This window comes from Lampris incognitus, chromosome 9 (assembly GCF_029633865.1).
Source record: "Lampris incognitus isolate fLamInc1 chromosome 9, fLamInc1.hap2, whole genome shotgun sequence".
Lineage (NCBI taxonomy): Eukaryota > Metazoa > Chordata > Actinopteri > Lampriformes > Lampridae > Lampris > Lampris incognitus.
In genome coordinates this window covers 39,247,513-39,264,326 of record NC_079219.1, presented here as the reverse complement: position 1 = coordinate 39,264,326, position 16,814 = coordinate 39,247,513, and the positions used below count along the sequence as shown (strand labels likewise).

Here is a 16,814-nt window from a genome sequence, read left to right as displayed (position 1 = left end):
ATTTGTAGAAGAAATCACAAAGACAATAGAAAACAAAGAATATGTGGTATTTCTGAACTTAAAAATAAACATTTCACACTGTAGATCATGAGTTATTAATGAAAAAATTAAAAATGTGTGGTATCAGAGGGATAGCACTATCCTGGTTATCCAGTTACCTACAGAATAGGTACCAATAAGTTGAAATACAAAACTTCAAATCACAATTAGTGAAGGTTAGGTGTGGGGTGCCCCAGGGCTCAGTGTTGGGACCATTGCTGTTCATATTGTACATAAACCATATATAAATGAAGTATCAAAAAACCTGGAAACCATTCTATTCACCGATTATACAAACTTACACTGCTGTGGAGAAAACTTGGAACAACTGTTGGATACAGTGGAAAAGGAATTGAGCAGGATGAAGAGTTGGTTTGATGCAAATAAACTAACACTTAATTTAAACAAAACAACATTTATGATTATTATAATTATAGTTATTATAATTAGAATTCAGACAAGAAACTCATAATAAATGACGCAGAAATTGAAAAAAGTTTCTGAAATTAAATGTCTGGGGGGAATAGCATGATCCTCCCACGCGCTACATCCCCCTGGTGAAATTCCTCACTGTCAGGTGAAAAGAAGCAGCTGGCAACTCCACATGTAATGAAGGAGGCATGTGGTAGTCTGCAGCCCTCCCCGGATTGGCAGAGGGGGTGGAGCAACGACTGGGATGGCTCAGGGAACGGGGTGATTGGCCAGGTATAATTGGGGTGAAAAAGGCGGGGGGGAAAAGAAGTGGCTGGTGACTCCACATGTATCGGAGGAGGCATGTGGTAGTCTGCAGTCCTCTCCGGATCGGCAGAGGGGGTGGAGCAGCGACCAGAATGGCTTGGAAGAGTGGGTTAATTGGCCATGTACAATTGGGGAGAAAAGGGGTGGGGGAAATCCAAAAACAAAAAAAAATGTTGATTCCTCAACTCCAGTTACTCATGAAGATCCTGTCTTACCAAATTCACATCGACACAATGAGTCACTAATAGTCCCTGTTATTACAGCTTTTGAGACTTAACTCTCTTGATACTTTGACTAAGCTCGTGTCAGCTTCTAAACCAATTACTTGATACTTTACCAGCAAAACTTTTGAAAGACCTCTGGCCTTTCCTGGAACATACAATGCTAGATATTGTTAATTTATCACCTACTACTGGCACTGTTCCCAGCAGTTTTAAGACAGCTGTGGTCAAACCTCTAACTCAGACACGGCATCTCGATCTAGGGTCTCTTAATAACTATCGACCAGTCTCTAATATTCCATTCTTTTCTTAAGTACCAGAGAGAGTTGTGTATCAACAACTTTCAACCCATATAGAAGAAAAATATCTAAATGAGCTTTTTCAATCTGCTTTTAGGGCCTGTCACTCCACTGAAACTGCTCTGACCAGAGTGCTGAACGATCTACTAGCTATGGACTCTGATTCCACCTTTGTGCCTCTACTACTAGACCTCAGGTCAGCCTTTGACACCGTTGATCATTAATAATAATAATTATTATTATTATTATATACTACAAATTTCCTGAAGTTAAAGGAAATTTTTATAATATTATGAATAATAATAATAATACATTTTATTTGTGGGCACCTTTCAGAACACTCAAGGACATCTTACAGAACACAGTTAAAATATATTTTTTTTAAAAACTGTATACTGTATTAGAAAGAATAAATTGCAATTTTGATGTCTCTGGCTTAGCTGTCTCTTGGCTTAAGTCATACTTATCTGGAACAACACATTGTGTCTGCTATAATAATATTACATTGAAATTCTATTATGTTAAATATGGCATACCTCAGGGCTCGGTTCTTGGCCCTCTTATTTTCTCTCTTCTTATTTCACCTCTTGGCCAAATTATACGCAGTCATGAAATACATTTCCATTGCTATGTGGAGGACACTCAGCTGTATGTGCCTATAAGGGCTGATGATCATACTCAAATGGCTAATTTAGAGGCCTGCTTGGCTGCTGTGAAAAATTGGATGTCACTAAATTCCCTGCTTTTGAATTCAGCTAAGACTGGGATGCTGGTTGTTGACCCTGCTATACAAGACACCAATTTGACCAAGTAACAGTAACAATCAACAACTCTGTGATTTCACGAAGTGTGGCAGCCAAAAATATTGGTGTTACATTTGATGATGTTGTTGATACTGTCATCAACAACAACAACATATGCCTTTCCTTTTACAAGCACATTAATGAAATCACCAAGACTGCCTTTTTTCACTTATGTAACATCTAAATTTCAATCTTTCCCATCTATGGCTGATGCAGAGACTCTAATACATGCATTTGTTTAATCAAGACTTGATTACGGTAATGTTCTGCATGCAGGTCAGCCACATGGCTAGTACAAAAAGTCTTCAGAAGGTTCAAAATGCTGCAGCTAGAATCCTCACTAAAACTAGAACATTTGACCATATTACACGAATTCCTGCCTCCCTTCATTGGCTTCCTATCCATGTTAGATCAGACTTCAAGATACTTCTGCTGACTTATAAAATCCTAAATGGGCTTGCCCCATCATACTGTCTGATCTCCTTGAACTGTACATCCTATCTCGATCTCTCCACTCTCAAAATACAGGGCTCCTGTGTGTACCCAAAGTTAAAAATAAGTCAGCTGGTGGCAGGGCCTTATCCTATCAGGGCCCCAATAGGAAAAGGGATAACCTGTGGAATAACCTACCTGCTGCCATCAGATAATCTAATCTATTCAGCCCTTTAAATCAAAAATTAAAACTCATCTTTTTGCCTTAACCTACAATCTACTACTACTACTTTCGGCTGCTCCCGTTAGGGGTCGCCACAACGGATCATCCATTTCTTCCCGTCTTCTGCATCTTCCTCTGTCACACCAGCCACCTGCAAGTCTTCCCTTACCACATCCATAAAACTCATCTTTGGCCTTCCTCTTTTCCTCTTCCCTGGCAGCTCCATATTCAGCATCCTTCTCCCAATATACCCAGCATCTCTCCTCCACATATGTCCAAGCCATCTCAATCTTGCCTCCCTTGCTTTGTCTCCAAACCGCCCAACTTGAACGGTCCCTCTAATATAATCATTCCTAATCCTGTCCTTCTTCGTCACTCCCAGTGAAAATCTTAGCATCTTCAACTCTGCCACCTCCAGCTCTGACTCCTGTCTTTTCGCCAGTGCCGCTGTCTCCAAACCATATAGCATAGCTGGTTTCACAACCATCTTGTAAACCTTCCCTTTAACTCTTGCTGGTACCCTTCTGTCGCAAATCACTCCTGACACTCTTCTCCACGCACTCCATCCTGTCTGCACTTTCTTCTTCACCTCTCTCTTGCACACCCCATTACTTTGTAGAGTTGACCCCAAGTATACTGCTCAAAAAAATAAAGGGAACACCTAAAAACACAATATAGACCTCGATGAATTAAATATTTCAGCTGAAAATCTTTATTTATTAGACAGAGGAATGTGTTTAGAGCAAAATAACCTAAGAATGATCAATGGAAATCAAAATCATTAGCCCATTAAGGTCTGGATTCAGAATCATACTCAAAATCAAAGTGGAAAATGAGAACATAGGCTGATCCAACTTCTGTGGAAATTCCTCAAGACGATTCAAAATGAGGCTCAGTAGTGTGTGTGGCCTCCACGTGCCTGTATGCACTCCCTACAACGTCTGGGCATGCTCCTGATGAGACGACGGATGGTCTCCTGAGGGATCTCCTCCCAGACCTGGATCAGGGCATCGGTCAACTCCTGGACAGTCTATGGTGCGACATCGCGTTGGCGGATGGTACGAGACATGATGTCCCAGAGGTGCTCGATTGGATTCAGGTCTGGGGAACATGCAGGCCAGTCCATAGCATCAATGCCCTCGACATACAGGAACTGCTGACACACTCTGGCCACATGAGGACGAGCATTGTCATGCATGAGCAGGAACCCAGGGCCCACTGCACCAGCATATGGTCTGATAATGGGTCTGAGGATCTCATCCCGGTACCTAATGGCAGTCATGGTACCTCTGGCTAGCACGTAGAGGTCTGTGCGGCCCTCCAAGGATATGCCTCCCCAGACCATCACTGACCCACCGCCAAACCGGTCATGCTGGAGGATATTGCAGGCAGCAGAACGTTCTCCACAGCGTCTCCAGACTCTCTCACGTCTGTCACATGTGTTCAGTGTGAACCTGCTCTCATCTGTGAAGAGCACAGGGCGCCAATGGCGAATCTGCCAACCAAGATGTTCTCTGGCAAAGGTCAATCGGGCTGCACGGTGTTGGGCTGTGAGCACAGGCCCCAATTGTGGACGTCGGGCCCTCATACCATCCTCATGCATTCTGTTTCTCACTGTTTGAGCAGAAACCTGCACATTAGTGGCCTGTTGAAGGTCGTTTTGTAGGGCTCCGGCAGTGATCCTCCTGTTCCTCCTTGCACAAAGGACCAGATAGCGGTCCTGCTGCGGGGTTGCTGTCCTCCTGCGGCCCCCTCCACGTCTCCTGGTGTACTGGCCTGTCTCCTGGTACCTCCTCCATGCTCTGGACACTGTGCTGGGAGACACATCAAATCTTCTTGCCACAGCACGCATTGATGTGCCATCCTGGATGAGCTGCACTACCTGAGCAACTTCTGTAGGTTGCAGATACCGCCTCATGCCACCTCTAGTGGTGAGGGCACTAGCAAAATGAAAAACTAACCAAAGATCGGCCAGAAAAGATGAGGTCAGGCAAATGGTCTGTGGCCACCACATGCAAATCCATTCCTTTTATAGGGGTGGTCTTGCAAATTGTCTAATTTCCACCTGGTGGAAATTAGACAATTTACCAACAGGTGAAATTGATTCACAAATCAGTGTTGCTTCCTAACTGGACAGGTTGATATCTCAAAAGTGTGATTGACTTGGAGCTACATTGCATTGCTTCTGTGTTCCCTTTATTTTTTTGAGCAGTGTATTTAAACTCTTGTCGAATAACTCCCCTGGCTCACATTTCCACAGGAAAGAGATAGTCGTAACACCAGCTTCCTTCAAACTTGTGTCGGCTGCTCTCGCTATTTTCCACGCTGAAGCCTCGCATGGACTGCATTACCCTCAGGCCGCGAAGGAGGCGTAGGGAGAATGCTTTCGGTTGCTTGGCTGCAGGCGCCCAGGTGGGCCAGAGGAGGTCGCCGGAGAACGACGAGTCCACGAACACTACACCAATCTACACCCACTATCCCTCGGGTAATGGTGGCCTAATGAATGCCTTACCCCGTGGACGCCCTGGCCGTGACCGGTTACGGCGAGATTGGGATATGAACCTCCCAGCCACATGACGAGCGGACTGCAAGAACAGCGGTTTATTCCGCTCGGCCATCAGAGCGGCCACTCTTTGCAACCTGACCATTCCACTGTCCTCCCTCTCATTCATGCATAGGTATTCGGTCTTATTCCTACTGAATTTCATTCCTCTTCTCTCCAGTGCATACCTCCACCTCTCCAGGCTCTCCTCAACCTGCCCCCTACTCTCGCCACAGATCACAATGTCATCCGCGAACATCATCGTCCATGGAGACTCCTGCCTGATCTTGTCCGTCAACCTATCCATCACCATTGCAAACAAGAAAGGGCTCAGAGCCGATCCTTTATGTAATCCCACCTCCACCTTGAACCCATCTGTCATTCCAACCGCACACCTCACCATTGTCACACTTCCCTCATACATATTCTGCACCACTCCTACATACTTCTCTGCAACTCCCGACTTCCTCATACAATACCACACCTCCTCTCTCGACACCGTCGTATGCTCTCTCTAAATCTACAAAGACACAATGTAACTCCTTCTGGCCTTCTCTATACTTATCGATCAACATCCTCAAAGTAAACATCGCATCTGTGATGCTCTTTCGTGGCAAGAAACCATACTGCTGCTCGCTAATCGTCACCTCTCCTCTTAACCTAGCTTCTATTACTCTTTCCCATATCTTCATGCTGTGGCTGATCAACTTTATACATCTGTAGTTGCTACAGTTCTGGACATTGCCCTTGTTCTTGAAAATCGGTACCAGTATGCTTCTTCTCCACTCCTCAGGCATTCTCTCACTTTCCAAGATTGTGTTAAACAATCTAGTTAAAAACCCACTGCCATCTCTCCTAAACATATCCATACCTCCACAGGTATGCCATCAGGACCAACTGCCTTTCCACTCTTCATCCTCTTCATAGCTGCCCTCATTTCCTCCTTGCTAATCCCCTGCACTTCCTGATTCACTATCCCTACATCATCCAACCTTCTATCTCTCATGTTTGTCATTCATCAGCCCCTTAAAGCACTCCTTCCACCTTCTCAGCACTCTCCTCGCTTGTAAGCACATTTCCTTCTCTATCCTTGATTGCCCTAACTTGTTGCACATCCTTTGCACCCCAGTCCCTCTGTCTAGCCAATCAGTAAAAGTCCTTTTCTCCTTCCTTAGTATGTAATCTGTCATACAACTCATCATACACCTTTTCCTTTGCCTTTGCCACATCTCTCTTTGCTTTACGCTGTGTCCTTGTACTCCTGTCTACTTTCTTCATCTCTCTTACTATCCCACTTCTTCTGTACCAACCTCTTCCTCTGTATACTTTGCTGTACTTCCTCATTCCACCACCAAGTCTCCTTGTCTTCCTTCCTCTGTCCTGATGACACACCAAGTACCTTCCTAGCTGTCTCCCTCACTATTTCTGCAGTGCTTGCCCAGCCATCCGGCAACTCCACTCAGTGCCTGTCTTAACTCCTGCCTGAACTCCACAAAACAGTCTTCCTTCTTCAACTTCCACCATTTGATCGTCGTCTCTGCCTTCACTCGCTTCCTCTTCTTGGTCTCCAAAGTCATCCTACAGACCACCATCCGATGCTGCCTAGCTATGTTCTCCCGTCACCACCTTGCAGTCTTCAATCCCTTTTAGATCACACCTTCTACATAAGATATAGTCCATCTGTGTGCACTTTCCTCCACTCTTGTACGTCACCCTGTGTGCCTCTCTCTTCTTGAAATCTGTATTCACCACAGCCATTTCCATCCTTTTTGCAGAATCCACCACCATCTGTCCTTCCACATTTCTCTCCTTGATGCTATACCTACCCATCACCTCCTCATCACCTCTGTTCCCTTCACCAACATGTCCATTCAAGTCCGCTCCAATCACCACTCTCTCCTCCTTGGGTACCCTCTCCACCACGCCATCCAACTCACTCCAGAATTCTTTCTCTTCCATCTCACACCCAACTTGTGGGGCATATACGCTGATAACTTCAGCAATACACCTTCGATTTCCAGATTCAGCAATACACCTTTGATTTCCAGCTTGTACCTTAACCCATCAGCTGCCTTTAAAATGAATATTTTCACGACCTGTACTGCATGGCAGGTCGGTTTCTGTCTCAATGAATTTATCAAGCACTGTTCTGCCAATGAAATTATATAGTAGATTATTGACTATTGCTGACTTTTCTCTTCTCTCACGTCTTTTCTCTCTCTGAATGTCTTCTCCTTTCTCTTCTTCTGTGTATGTGAATGGTGTGATGTGAGTCTCCCCTGTGTGCACATGTAGTCTGCCCCCCCCTCCCATGGTGAGGTTGGTTGCCACCTTGACAATGCTTGGCATCCCCCTCATCATGTTCCTTTTTATATATCTTATTAATCCATACAATTTTGTTATCCTGTTTGAATGTTGTCATCATCATCATCGGCGGTCACTCGGGGTCAAGTATGACCGTCCTCCCTCTGGGTCCTCAGGCGGGTGTAGAGGTCGATCCTGGAGCCGCATAACGGGAGGACACCTGTGCGTAACAGCTTTTTACGTGGAGTGGCTGATGCACCTGCAGATGCGACACAGTCCTTGGCGGGGGGTGGCAAAGTCCAATGGCATGGAGAACCAAGACAGTTTGGGACCACCCTCTGTTGCTGCCTTCATCTGCCTTCACCGCTCTTATGACCTGGAGACATCTTCTGCCAGTTCTGCCGTTGAGGTCTTTGTTGGATCGTGCTTCATCTGGATCCTCATGCCTTGACCTATCCATCTTGGGTGACCATACCTGGAGTCAAGCCCTGGACGGCATAGCTCTTGGTATCATTCGTACATACAAGCTTCTCCACCACAGCAAGGTGGTGGTCCAGGAGAAGGTTTGAATGTTAAATCCTTCTCTCACTCCAATGTGTGACTGTTTTTCCTTGTTTCTTCACCCATGTATGTGAACGGTGTGAGTGATGTGAGTCTCTCTTGTGTGCACGTGTAGTCTGTCCTTCTGGCAGGTCTACATAGTGGTGGTGGTCGCATGGCTCAGGTCCTAGGCTATTTCGGTGGCATCTAGCCACTGTTTGGCAGCCTCCTTATCATATTCTTCATATACTTTATAATTCCATTATAATTCTGTTATCATCTTTCAGTGTTCATTCATTACACAAACCGCTTATCTGTACTCAGGGTCACAGGGATGTTGGAGCCTATCCCAGCAGTGACTGGGCAGCAGGCGGGAAGACACCCTGGACAAGCCGCCAAGCCATCACAGGGTTCACACACACACACACACACACACACACACACACACACACACACACACACACACACACACACACACACACACACACACACACACACACCTAGAGACAATTTTTTTTAGTATGGCCAATTCACCTGACCTGAATATCTTTGGAATGTGGCAGGAAACGGGAGCACCCGGAGGAAACCCACACAGACACGGGGAGAACATGCAAACTCTACACAGAGGACGACCCCAAAGGTTGGACTACCCTGGGGCTCGAACTCAGGACCTTGTTGCTGTGAGGTGACCACGCAAACCACTGTGCCACCATGCCGCCCACTTTGCCCTCTTTCAGTGTTGTATTCTGCAAATTATAATGTACACACAACATTCATTGCAAGTCTGAGAGAGATCCCTCCTCTGTTGCTCTCCCTGAGTTTTCTTCCCATTTGTTCTCCATGTTAAAGGTTTTTTTTGAGGGAGCTGTTCCTTATCCGATGCAAGGGTCCAAGGACAGGATGTTGTATTTCTGTAAAGCCTGCTGAGGCAAATTTGTAATTTGTGATAATGGGCTATACAAATAAAACTGACTTGACCGTAGCAACCCATCATCCTGTACTGTCTTTTTTTTCCATCCTGCCGGCTCCATTGCATAGTTTGTTTTTCCCTTTGTTGTATTGCCAACTGTCGTTTACCGTCTCGCGGAAATAAAATTAAAAAAATGAATACTGATTTCTCCATCGATTAGCATGGCAACAATCAAAGGCTTCGACATTTTAAAGCATTCGGGTCAGCCCTAATAGCATGTGCAATCAACTTATGGACACATGCCATTCACAATTTAAGACACGTGTAAAAACAAACATGGATAGTTAATTGTTTCATAAATAAGAGGATTTCTCTTCCGCATATATTGCAATTAAAATGTATGTGAAATATAAGAGAAACCTGAGAAAATCTTCACACACGAGGTAAAGGTTAGGTACATGTTATCAAGTTGACTGGAACCTATGCAGTTGCTTGCAACACTGTTGTGTATCCCCTCTTCATGCTACATTGTAGATCTACACCAAATATTTTGATTCTTATGCATCGGCTTCAGAATATGTGGACATAGGAATTCTTGTGGAAGATGGATGTGTGTGGATGTCTTCACCTAGAAGAAGCAACCTGACGAAATCTTAGGGCTCGATCTTACAACTAGCGCAAAGTGTCTTATTTCAGACCGACACAGTTGTGATTTTCCCATCCAGCGCCCACGTCGTTTAAATAGCAAATGTATTTGCACCAATCTGAGCGCCCATGGGCGTGTTGGTCTTAAAATGAGCTTGAGCTGTGGTAAGGAGCAATGCTGGCACATTGTTATGTTGAGGTAGCGGAAAGCGGTTGTGCGATTGACCAACAAAAAACTGGTCTTAAGTCAACAGCACAGTATTTTAATGTTATTTTAAGGGCACATAATTAAGATAAACATACCTATGATTAATTAAGAGACAAAGTACCACCATTCTGAACCATGCGCCTCACTTTGCACTCAAATTATCCACCGTTAAACTAGCAAAGTAGATTTGGACGAACCCTAAATGCACTTGCACCATGTACTTTAGACCGTACGCTTATGTTGTTAAAATCAAGCCCTTCATGTCAAGTGCTGCCTCTTATTTTGTTTACCTTCGCTTTCCTCCGTTTTCTCAACTCAAATAATCTGCTACGTCATCAGCATACACCAGTAATGACGCTACAGTAAGTGGTCATTCTACATGTCCAGCCGGTTGACGTACATAAAGAGATGAACCAAAGTTTTGAGGCAGTAAATTCTAATCAAAGTTTTTTTTTGTTGTAATCGGGTTACTCGGTAACTCATAATAGCACTGTTAAGTTGTCTGAGTTACCTTGACATTTTGTCCGTTTCTGAGACATTGTTTCTCAGAGAATCTGAAGGATTTGAGAGAATCAGAAATTATTCACGCGCTACAAGAGTTGTCTGCTGTTGCCGCTCTTCTAGTGGTCCACTGCAGTTTACCTGGACATCCATGATTGTGCTAGCAAGAAGAAAGACGTGCTACTCTCACACTGTCTTTTTGCTTTTCATAAGATGGTTAGTGATGGGCTTTTTGTGACTTTGAACATGAAAGCAAGTTTTGACAGGATTACATTTGATGATTATGTGTGTGCTCACGTGCATGTTTCCCATTCATGTTCAGCAAAGGTGCACATACATCAGCAACTGTTGCGCACCACTGCTAAAGAAATGTAGGGGAAAAGCAGTACCATTGTCTCCATAAATGCTGAGAGGAGTGGCACAGAGAACAGTTAAGCTATTTGCCAATCATGTGGAAGGTATTCAATCAAAAATATCTAGTTTTCAGCTAAACAGTATTTTCAAAACAGCTAAACCTATTAACCATGGCTTACAATAAACTATAGCCCTTCGATCAACAATGACTTAGTTCATCAATTTCACTAGGGTGTCGTTTAACTGTCCCCCTATTCAACTTCACAAACACTTCATAGAGCTGGCTAACAGAAAAATGAGTCTAAAAATGTCATTACAACTGTAAATAAGTCTCTCATGACAAGCAATCTTAGACAAATATTAAGCACAGAAGACAAGAGCAATTCCTTATTTCCCCACATGCTTATGATTATTCTTCAAAAAATGAAAGCAAACTGGACTGAGATGAATGGCCTCATGTTCGAGAATGGAAAGTTAATTACCAATCAGTTTGGCTGCTCGAAAGACACTCTTCAATTCTTGAGTGGCAGCCTGCTGCTCTGCCTTCTCCAGATGCTGTGAGCAAAACTGGACGATCTTCTGCCATGTCAAGCCCTCCCTGGCAAACAGCTCCTGTTTCTTTCGACGCTTTGTCTAATATGAGTCAGAGAAAAAAAAGTTAGAACAGTGGCCCAAACCACTTCCATAAAATCAAAATAATATCCAATTCTGTCCTCAAACTAGTTACTATAATTAATATAGGCCATTTTCATCATGTCATCCAGAAAGCAGAGATACAGACCTCTATACATCCAGTTGTATTCCATGTAAAGCAATTATTAACTGTCTTTTTTTTTAAAAGTGCTATAGGTTTTATGCACCAGGGGAGGGCAAATAAAATCAACTTCCCAAATCCGATTCCCCAGGTACACTCTTCAGTTGCCCATATTGTTTATGTTGCTTTGACAAAGGGACTATAGTAAGTATAAAGACAATAAAACACATTGTTAATTAGAAAATTGAAACAACTATTTCGAAAGCATTAATTTTGTTCTATTAAGGTACTGGACATAATTAGGGTGCCCAACTTCAACTTAAGGGCCCTGACACACCAGGCAATGTCAGGCCGTCAGTGAGCGTCTGTGACCCTAGTTTTTGCGGTGTGTCCCGCACCGTCAGCACTAGTTGGACCCCTGTCGGCAGCTTTTCAGCCGATTCCGCATGTTGAATTGACGGAGCCCGTCGGTGAGAGAGATCACTCTGATTGTCTGTTCGAATCAGTGCTAAGCTAGCGAATCAGGGCTGTCGGCTGTAGTCTTTGTGGTGTGTTCAAGTGTTACTTTTTGGCCCAGACAGCAGGCGACGTGAGGCGATGCAACAGTCGGTTTTCATCGCTGCTAGTCAGTTTGGTGTGTCTGGGCCCTAAGACTTACTGCTGTTATGGAAATTTACCTGAGAAACCACTTTGCGGAATTTTCTCACTAAGCCTCAACACAGTTGAATACGCAAATGTTCGTGCTTTCCAAAACCCTGTAGTATCTCCTTTTCTAAACAGGAATCTCAAGGTATAGTCATACATAACTGTTGATTTATGTTTATTGAAAATATGTTTTGAAAATAAGTGTATGTCAATTTGATTTGGAACAACTTTTTTAGAGTTGTACAGTTGCAGTACGTCCCAATCATCTGCAGCTTCCGCACCTGAAAGCTGGAAGTCATTTAGTTGAGCAGTCACGCAGCCTAGCATTAGCTACAGCCATATACACTCACTGAGCACTTAATTGGGAAATCTATACTAAAAGTGGGCAGGGCCTCCCTTTGCTCTCAAAACAGCCTCAAATATTTGTGGCATTGAAGAATTGAAAACATTTCTTTGAGATTCTGGTCCATGTTGACATGATTGCATCATGCAATTTCTGCAGATTTGTCAGCTGCACATTCATGCTGCAAATATCTTGTTCTACCACATGTCAAAGGTGTTCCGTTGGATTTAGATCCGATGACTGGGAAACTAGTTTGAGATTACTTTTGTTTTATGACATGGCGCATTATCATGTTGGAAGTAGCCATTAAAGATGGATAAATTCTGGCCATCAAGGCATGCACATGGTCAGCAACAATACTCAAATAAGCTGTGGCAATCAAGTAAAGATTGATTGATATTAACGGGCATAGTGTGCCAAGAAAACATTCCCCACACCATTATACCACCGCCACCAGCTTGGACTGTTTACAATGCAGGTTAGGTCCATGGTAGAGGACTGGATTGGGATTGGGATCCCGTGGGTCCCAACGCAAATCTCGCGGGGCGGGCAGTTTTAACTTTGCTGCGGGCGGAAGCAGGCACTCAAAAAATAAACTGTGGGCCCTGCGATTTAGCTAGCGCTAACAAGAAAGACTGGCGGCCTGTCCAGGGTGTCTCCCCACCTGCCGCCCAATAACTGGTGGGATAGGCTCCAGCATCCCGTGATCCTGAGTAGGATAAGTGGTTTGGATAATGGATGGATGGATATATAACAAGAAAAATGGAGTCAACAAATGAAGTGATATTTGGAAAAATTTCTCAGTTGTGACAGACAAAGATGGCAAAGAACTGGACTTCGTTAGCTGCGACAAATGTGCAAAAGTGATGACGTACAACGGGCACAAGTCTGTCACCTCTGGGTTGAGGCGACATACCTGCTCTCTTCTCCCCAATGAGAGTAAGCAGTCTTTCAAAGATAAAGCACATCTCCCTGCACATATTAAACAAGATATAATCCAGAAATGAGTCGCACTTTGCTGTAGAGACATTTGGCCATATGACCTCGTCGCCCGGAAAGGCTTTGTTGATATAGTTCAACACGTTGTTAATGTACTCGCTAAATATGGCAAATTTGATATAAAAGCTGTTTTGCCTCACCCAACCACTGTATCCAGACATGTTGAGGGGAGAGCTCAGGCACCACAGGCGTCAGTGGCGACAGAGATAAAGCCCATCATTGAAACATATGAATGTGCCATCACAACAGCTATATGGATTTAGGATTACCACAAAATATCATTCATATCCAGCACCATCCATTAAGGGCGGTGTTTGCGGCTCCCTTCAAAGATGGTGTGTCAAAACCAGGGGAGAACATCAACAACCTGCTGTTTGGAAAACTCGTGCATTTGGAACAGACGCGTCACCGCTAGTTGGCTGTGTTATGTTTGTCCCTGACCATGGAGCCAACACAGTTGCTGCCCTTATTTGGTTTTTATTTATTTATCAGCTGAATAAAAAACTTTGTTGTAAAGCAGTCGATTCGTTTTTCGGTTGTGTTTAATGGAGCAATATTTTTGATAGTACATCAACATGTCATGTATGAATGCATAGGAGGAGAACAGAATAGAGGAGCGCTACTCCTGATCAGTGTGTTAAAAGACACAGGGAAATGTAAAACAACCTCAGCAAAACAAACCACATATGTTCTAAAATAATAAGTCAAATAAATAAGTTTAATTTTGCCCTAGAATAGCTGTACTTATTTAACTGGAAGATCTGTAATTATTGTACTAGTATCAATGTAATTATGCACTTGTATCAATGTAATTATGCACTAGAACGTAATTTCACTCCGTTATTACCAACAGGTATGTATCCCTTTATTAATAGTACACAGTAAAATAATGTCTTTCCCCTGCAGGACGGGAGAAGACACAAAATCAATGGAATTCTACTGTGCGGGCTTGAATGGTCAGAATGTTTGCGGGAGCGCGCGGGAGTGGACAAGCACATTGTGGGAGTGTAAAATGCACATTGCGGGTGCGGGCGGTAATGGTCAGAAATCCAGCAGGAGCGGGCGGGAGCGGGATTAAAAAAACAGTCCCATGCAGGGCTCTACTAGTTCATGATTTAATACAGTAGGTGCCGACCCTGCCGAAGCAGAAACCAAAATTCATCAGACCAGGCTACATTTTTCCAATCTTCAATTGTCCAGTTATGGTGAGTCTGTCTGTGCCCACTGCAGCCTCAGCTTTCTGTTCCTGGCTGAGAGAAGTGGAACCCGATGTGGTCTTCTACTGTTGTAGCCCATCTGCCTCAAGGTTTGGTGTGTTGTGCAATCTGAGATACTTTGCAGGTCACTACAATTGTACAGAGTGGTTATCTGAGTTACCACAGACTTTCAGTCAGCTCGAATCAGTCTGGCCATTCTCTGTTGACCCCTCTCATCAACAAGGTGTTTTTTTCCGCAGAGCTGCCTCTCACTGGATTTTTGTTTGTTTGTTTGTTTTTAAGGAGGAGAAAGAAGAAAGCCACTTTATTTTGTCATTGTATTCTTACAATGAATTGTATTCTTACAATGAATTTGTTCTCTGCATTTAATCATTACATCATTCTAGAGACTGCTGTGTGTGAAAATTCCAGGAGATCAGCAGTTACAGAAATACTCAAACCAGCCTGTTTGGCACCAATAGTCATGCCATGATCAAAATCGCCATGATCACATTTTTTCCCCATTCTGATGGTTGATGTAAATATTAACAGAAGCTCCTGAACTGTATCGGCATGATCATATGCACTGCATTGCTGCGACACTATTGGCTGATTAGATAACTGCATGACTCAGTAGGTATACAGGTGTTCCTAATACAGTGCTCAGTGATTGCGTATCCAGACAGGTATAGATGCTCCAAGGTAAATATCCTCACAGCAGTGCCAAATAAAGTTATTTAAATTGATTTAAAAAAAAAATATATATATATATATACACATATATATTATACACTCACCGGCCACTTTATTAGGCACACCTGTCCAACTGCTCGTTAATGCAAATTTCTAATCAGCCAATCACATGGCAGCAACTCAATGCATTTAGGCATGTAGACATGGTCAAGACGATCTGCTGCAGTTCGAACCGAGCATCAGAATGGGGAAGAAAGGTGATTTAAGTGACTTTGAACGTGGCATGGTTGTTGGTGCCAGACAGGCTGGTCTGAGTATTTCAGAAACTGCTGATCTACTGGGATTTTCACGCACAACCATCTCTAGGGTTTACAGAGAATGGCCCGAAAAAGAGAAAATATCCAGTGAGCGGCAGTTCTGTGGGCGAAAATGCCTTGTTGATGCCAGAGGTCAGAGGAGAATGGCCAGACTGGTTCGAGCTGATAGAAAGGCAACAGTAACTCAAATAACCACTCATTACAACCGAGGTATGCCGAAGAGCATCTCTGAACGCACAACACGTCGAACCTTGAGGCAGATGGGCTACAGCAGCAGAAGACCACACCAGGTGCCACTCCTGTCAGCTAAGAACAGGAAACTGAGGCTACAATTCGCACAGGCTCACCAAAATTGGACAATAGAAGATTGGAAAAACGTTGCCTGGTCTGATGAGTCTCGATTTCTGCTGCAACATTCGGATGGTAGGGTCAGAATTTGGCTTCAACAACATGAAAGCATGGATCCATCCTGCCTTGTATCAACAGTTCAGGCTGGTGGTGGTGGTGTAATGGTGTGGGGGATATTTTCTTGGCACACTTTGGGCCCCTTAGTACCAATTGAGCATCGTGTCAACGCCACAGCCTACCTGAGTATTGTTGCTGACCATGTCCATCCCTTTATGACCACAGTGTTCCCATCTTCTGATGGCTACTTCCAGCAGGATAACGCGCCATGTCATAAAGCTCGAATCATCTCAGACTGGTTTCTTGAACATGACAATGAGTTCACTGTACTCAAATGGCCTCCACAGTCACCAGATCTCAATCCAATAGAGCACCTTTGGGATGTGGTGGACCGGGAGATTCGCATCATGGATGTGCAGCCTACAAATCTGCAGCAACTGCGTGATGCTATCATGTCAATATGGACCAAACTCTCTGAGGAATGTTTCCAGTACCTTGTTGAATCTATGCCACGAAGGATTAAGGCAGTTCTGAAGGCAAAAGGGGGTCCAACCCGGTACTAGCAAGGTGTACCTAATAAAGTGGCCAGTGAGTGTATATAAGACCTATGAAGGCCTATGTGCTTGTATTGTGATCTTCCCATTTCCAAAAAGGAGCTATTTCTAGGTTTTTGAAGGCTTAAAAATTGCCCCAGTGAGCTGTG

General features: G+C 43.9%; 1 protein-coding gene across 1 annotated transcript in view; it reads right to left on the bottom strand.

The window, feature by feature from the left end:
* ascc3 (activating signal cointegrator 1 complex subunit 3) overlaps positions 1 to 16,814 on the bottom strand; it is a 252,364-nt gene that overhangs the window by 211,589 nt on the left and 23,961 nt on the right. The window contains exon 3 of the mRNA XM_056285681.1: positions 11,242 to 11,392. Coding sequence (XP_056141656.1) covers positions 11,242 to 11,392 — 151 coding nt within the window. The remainder of the gene's footprint in view (positions 1 to 11,241; positions 11,393 to 16,814) is intronic.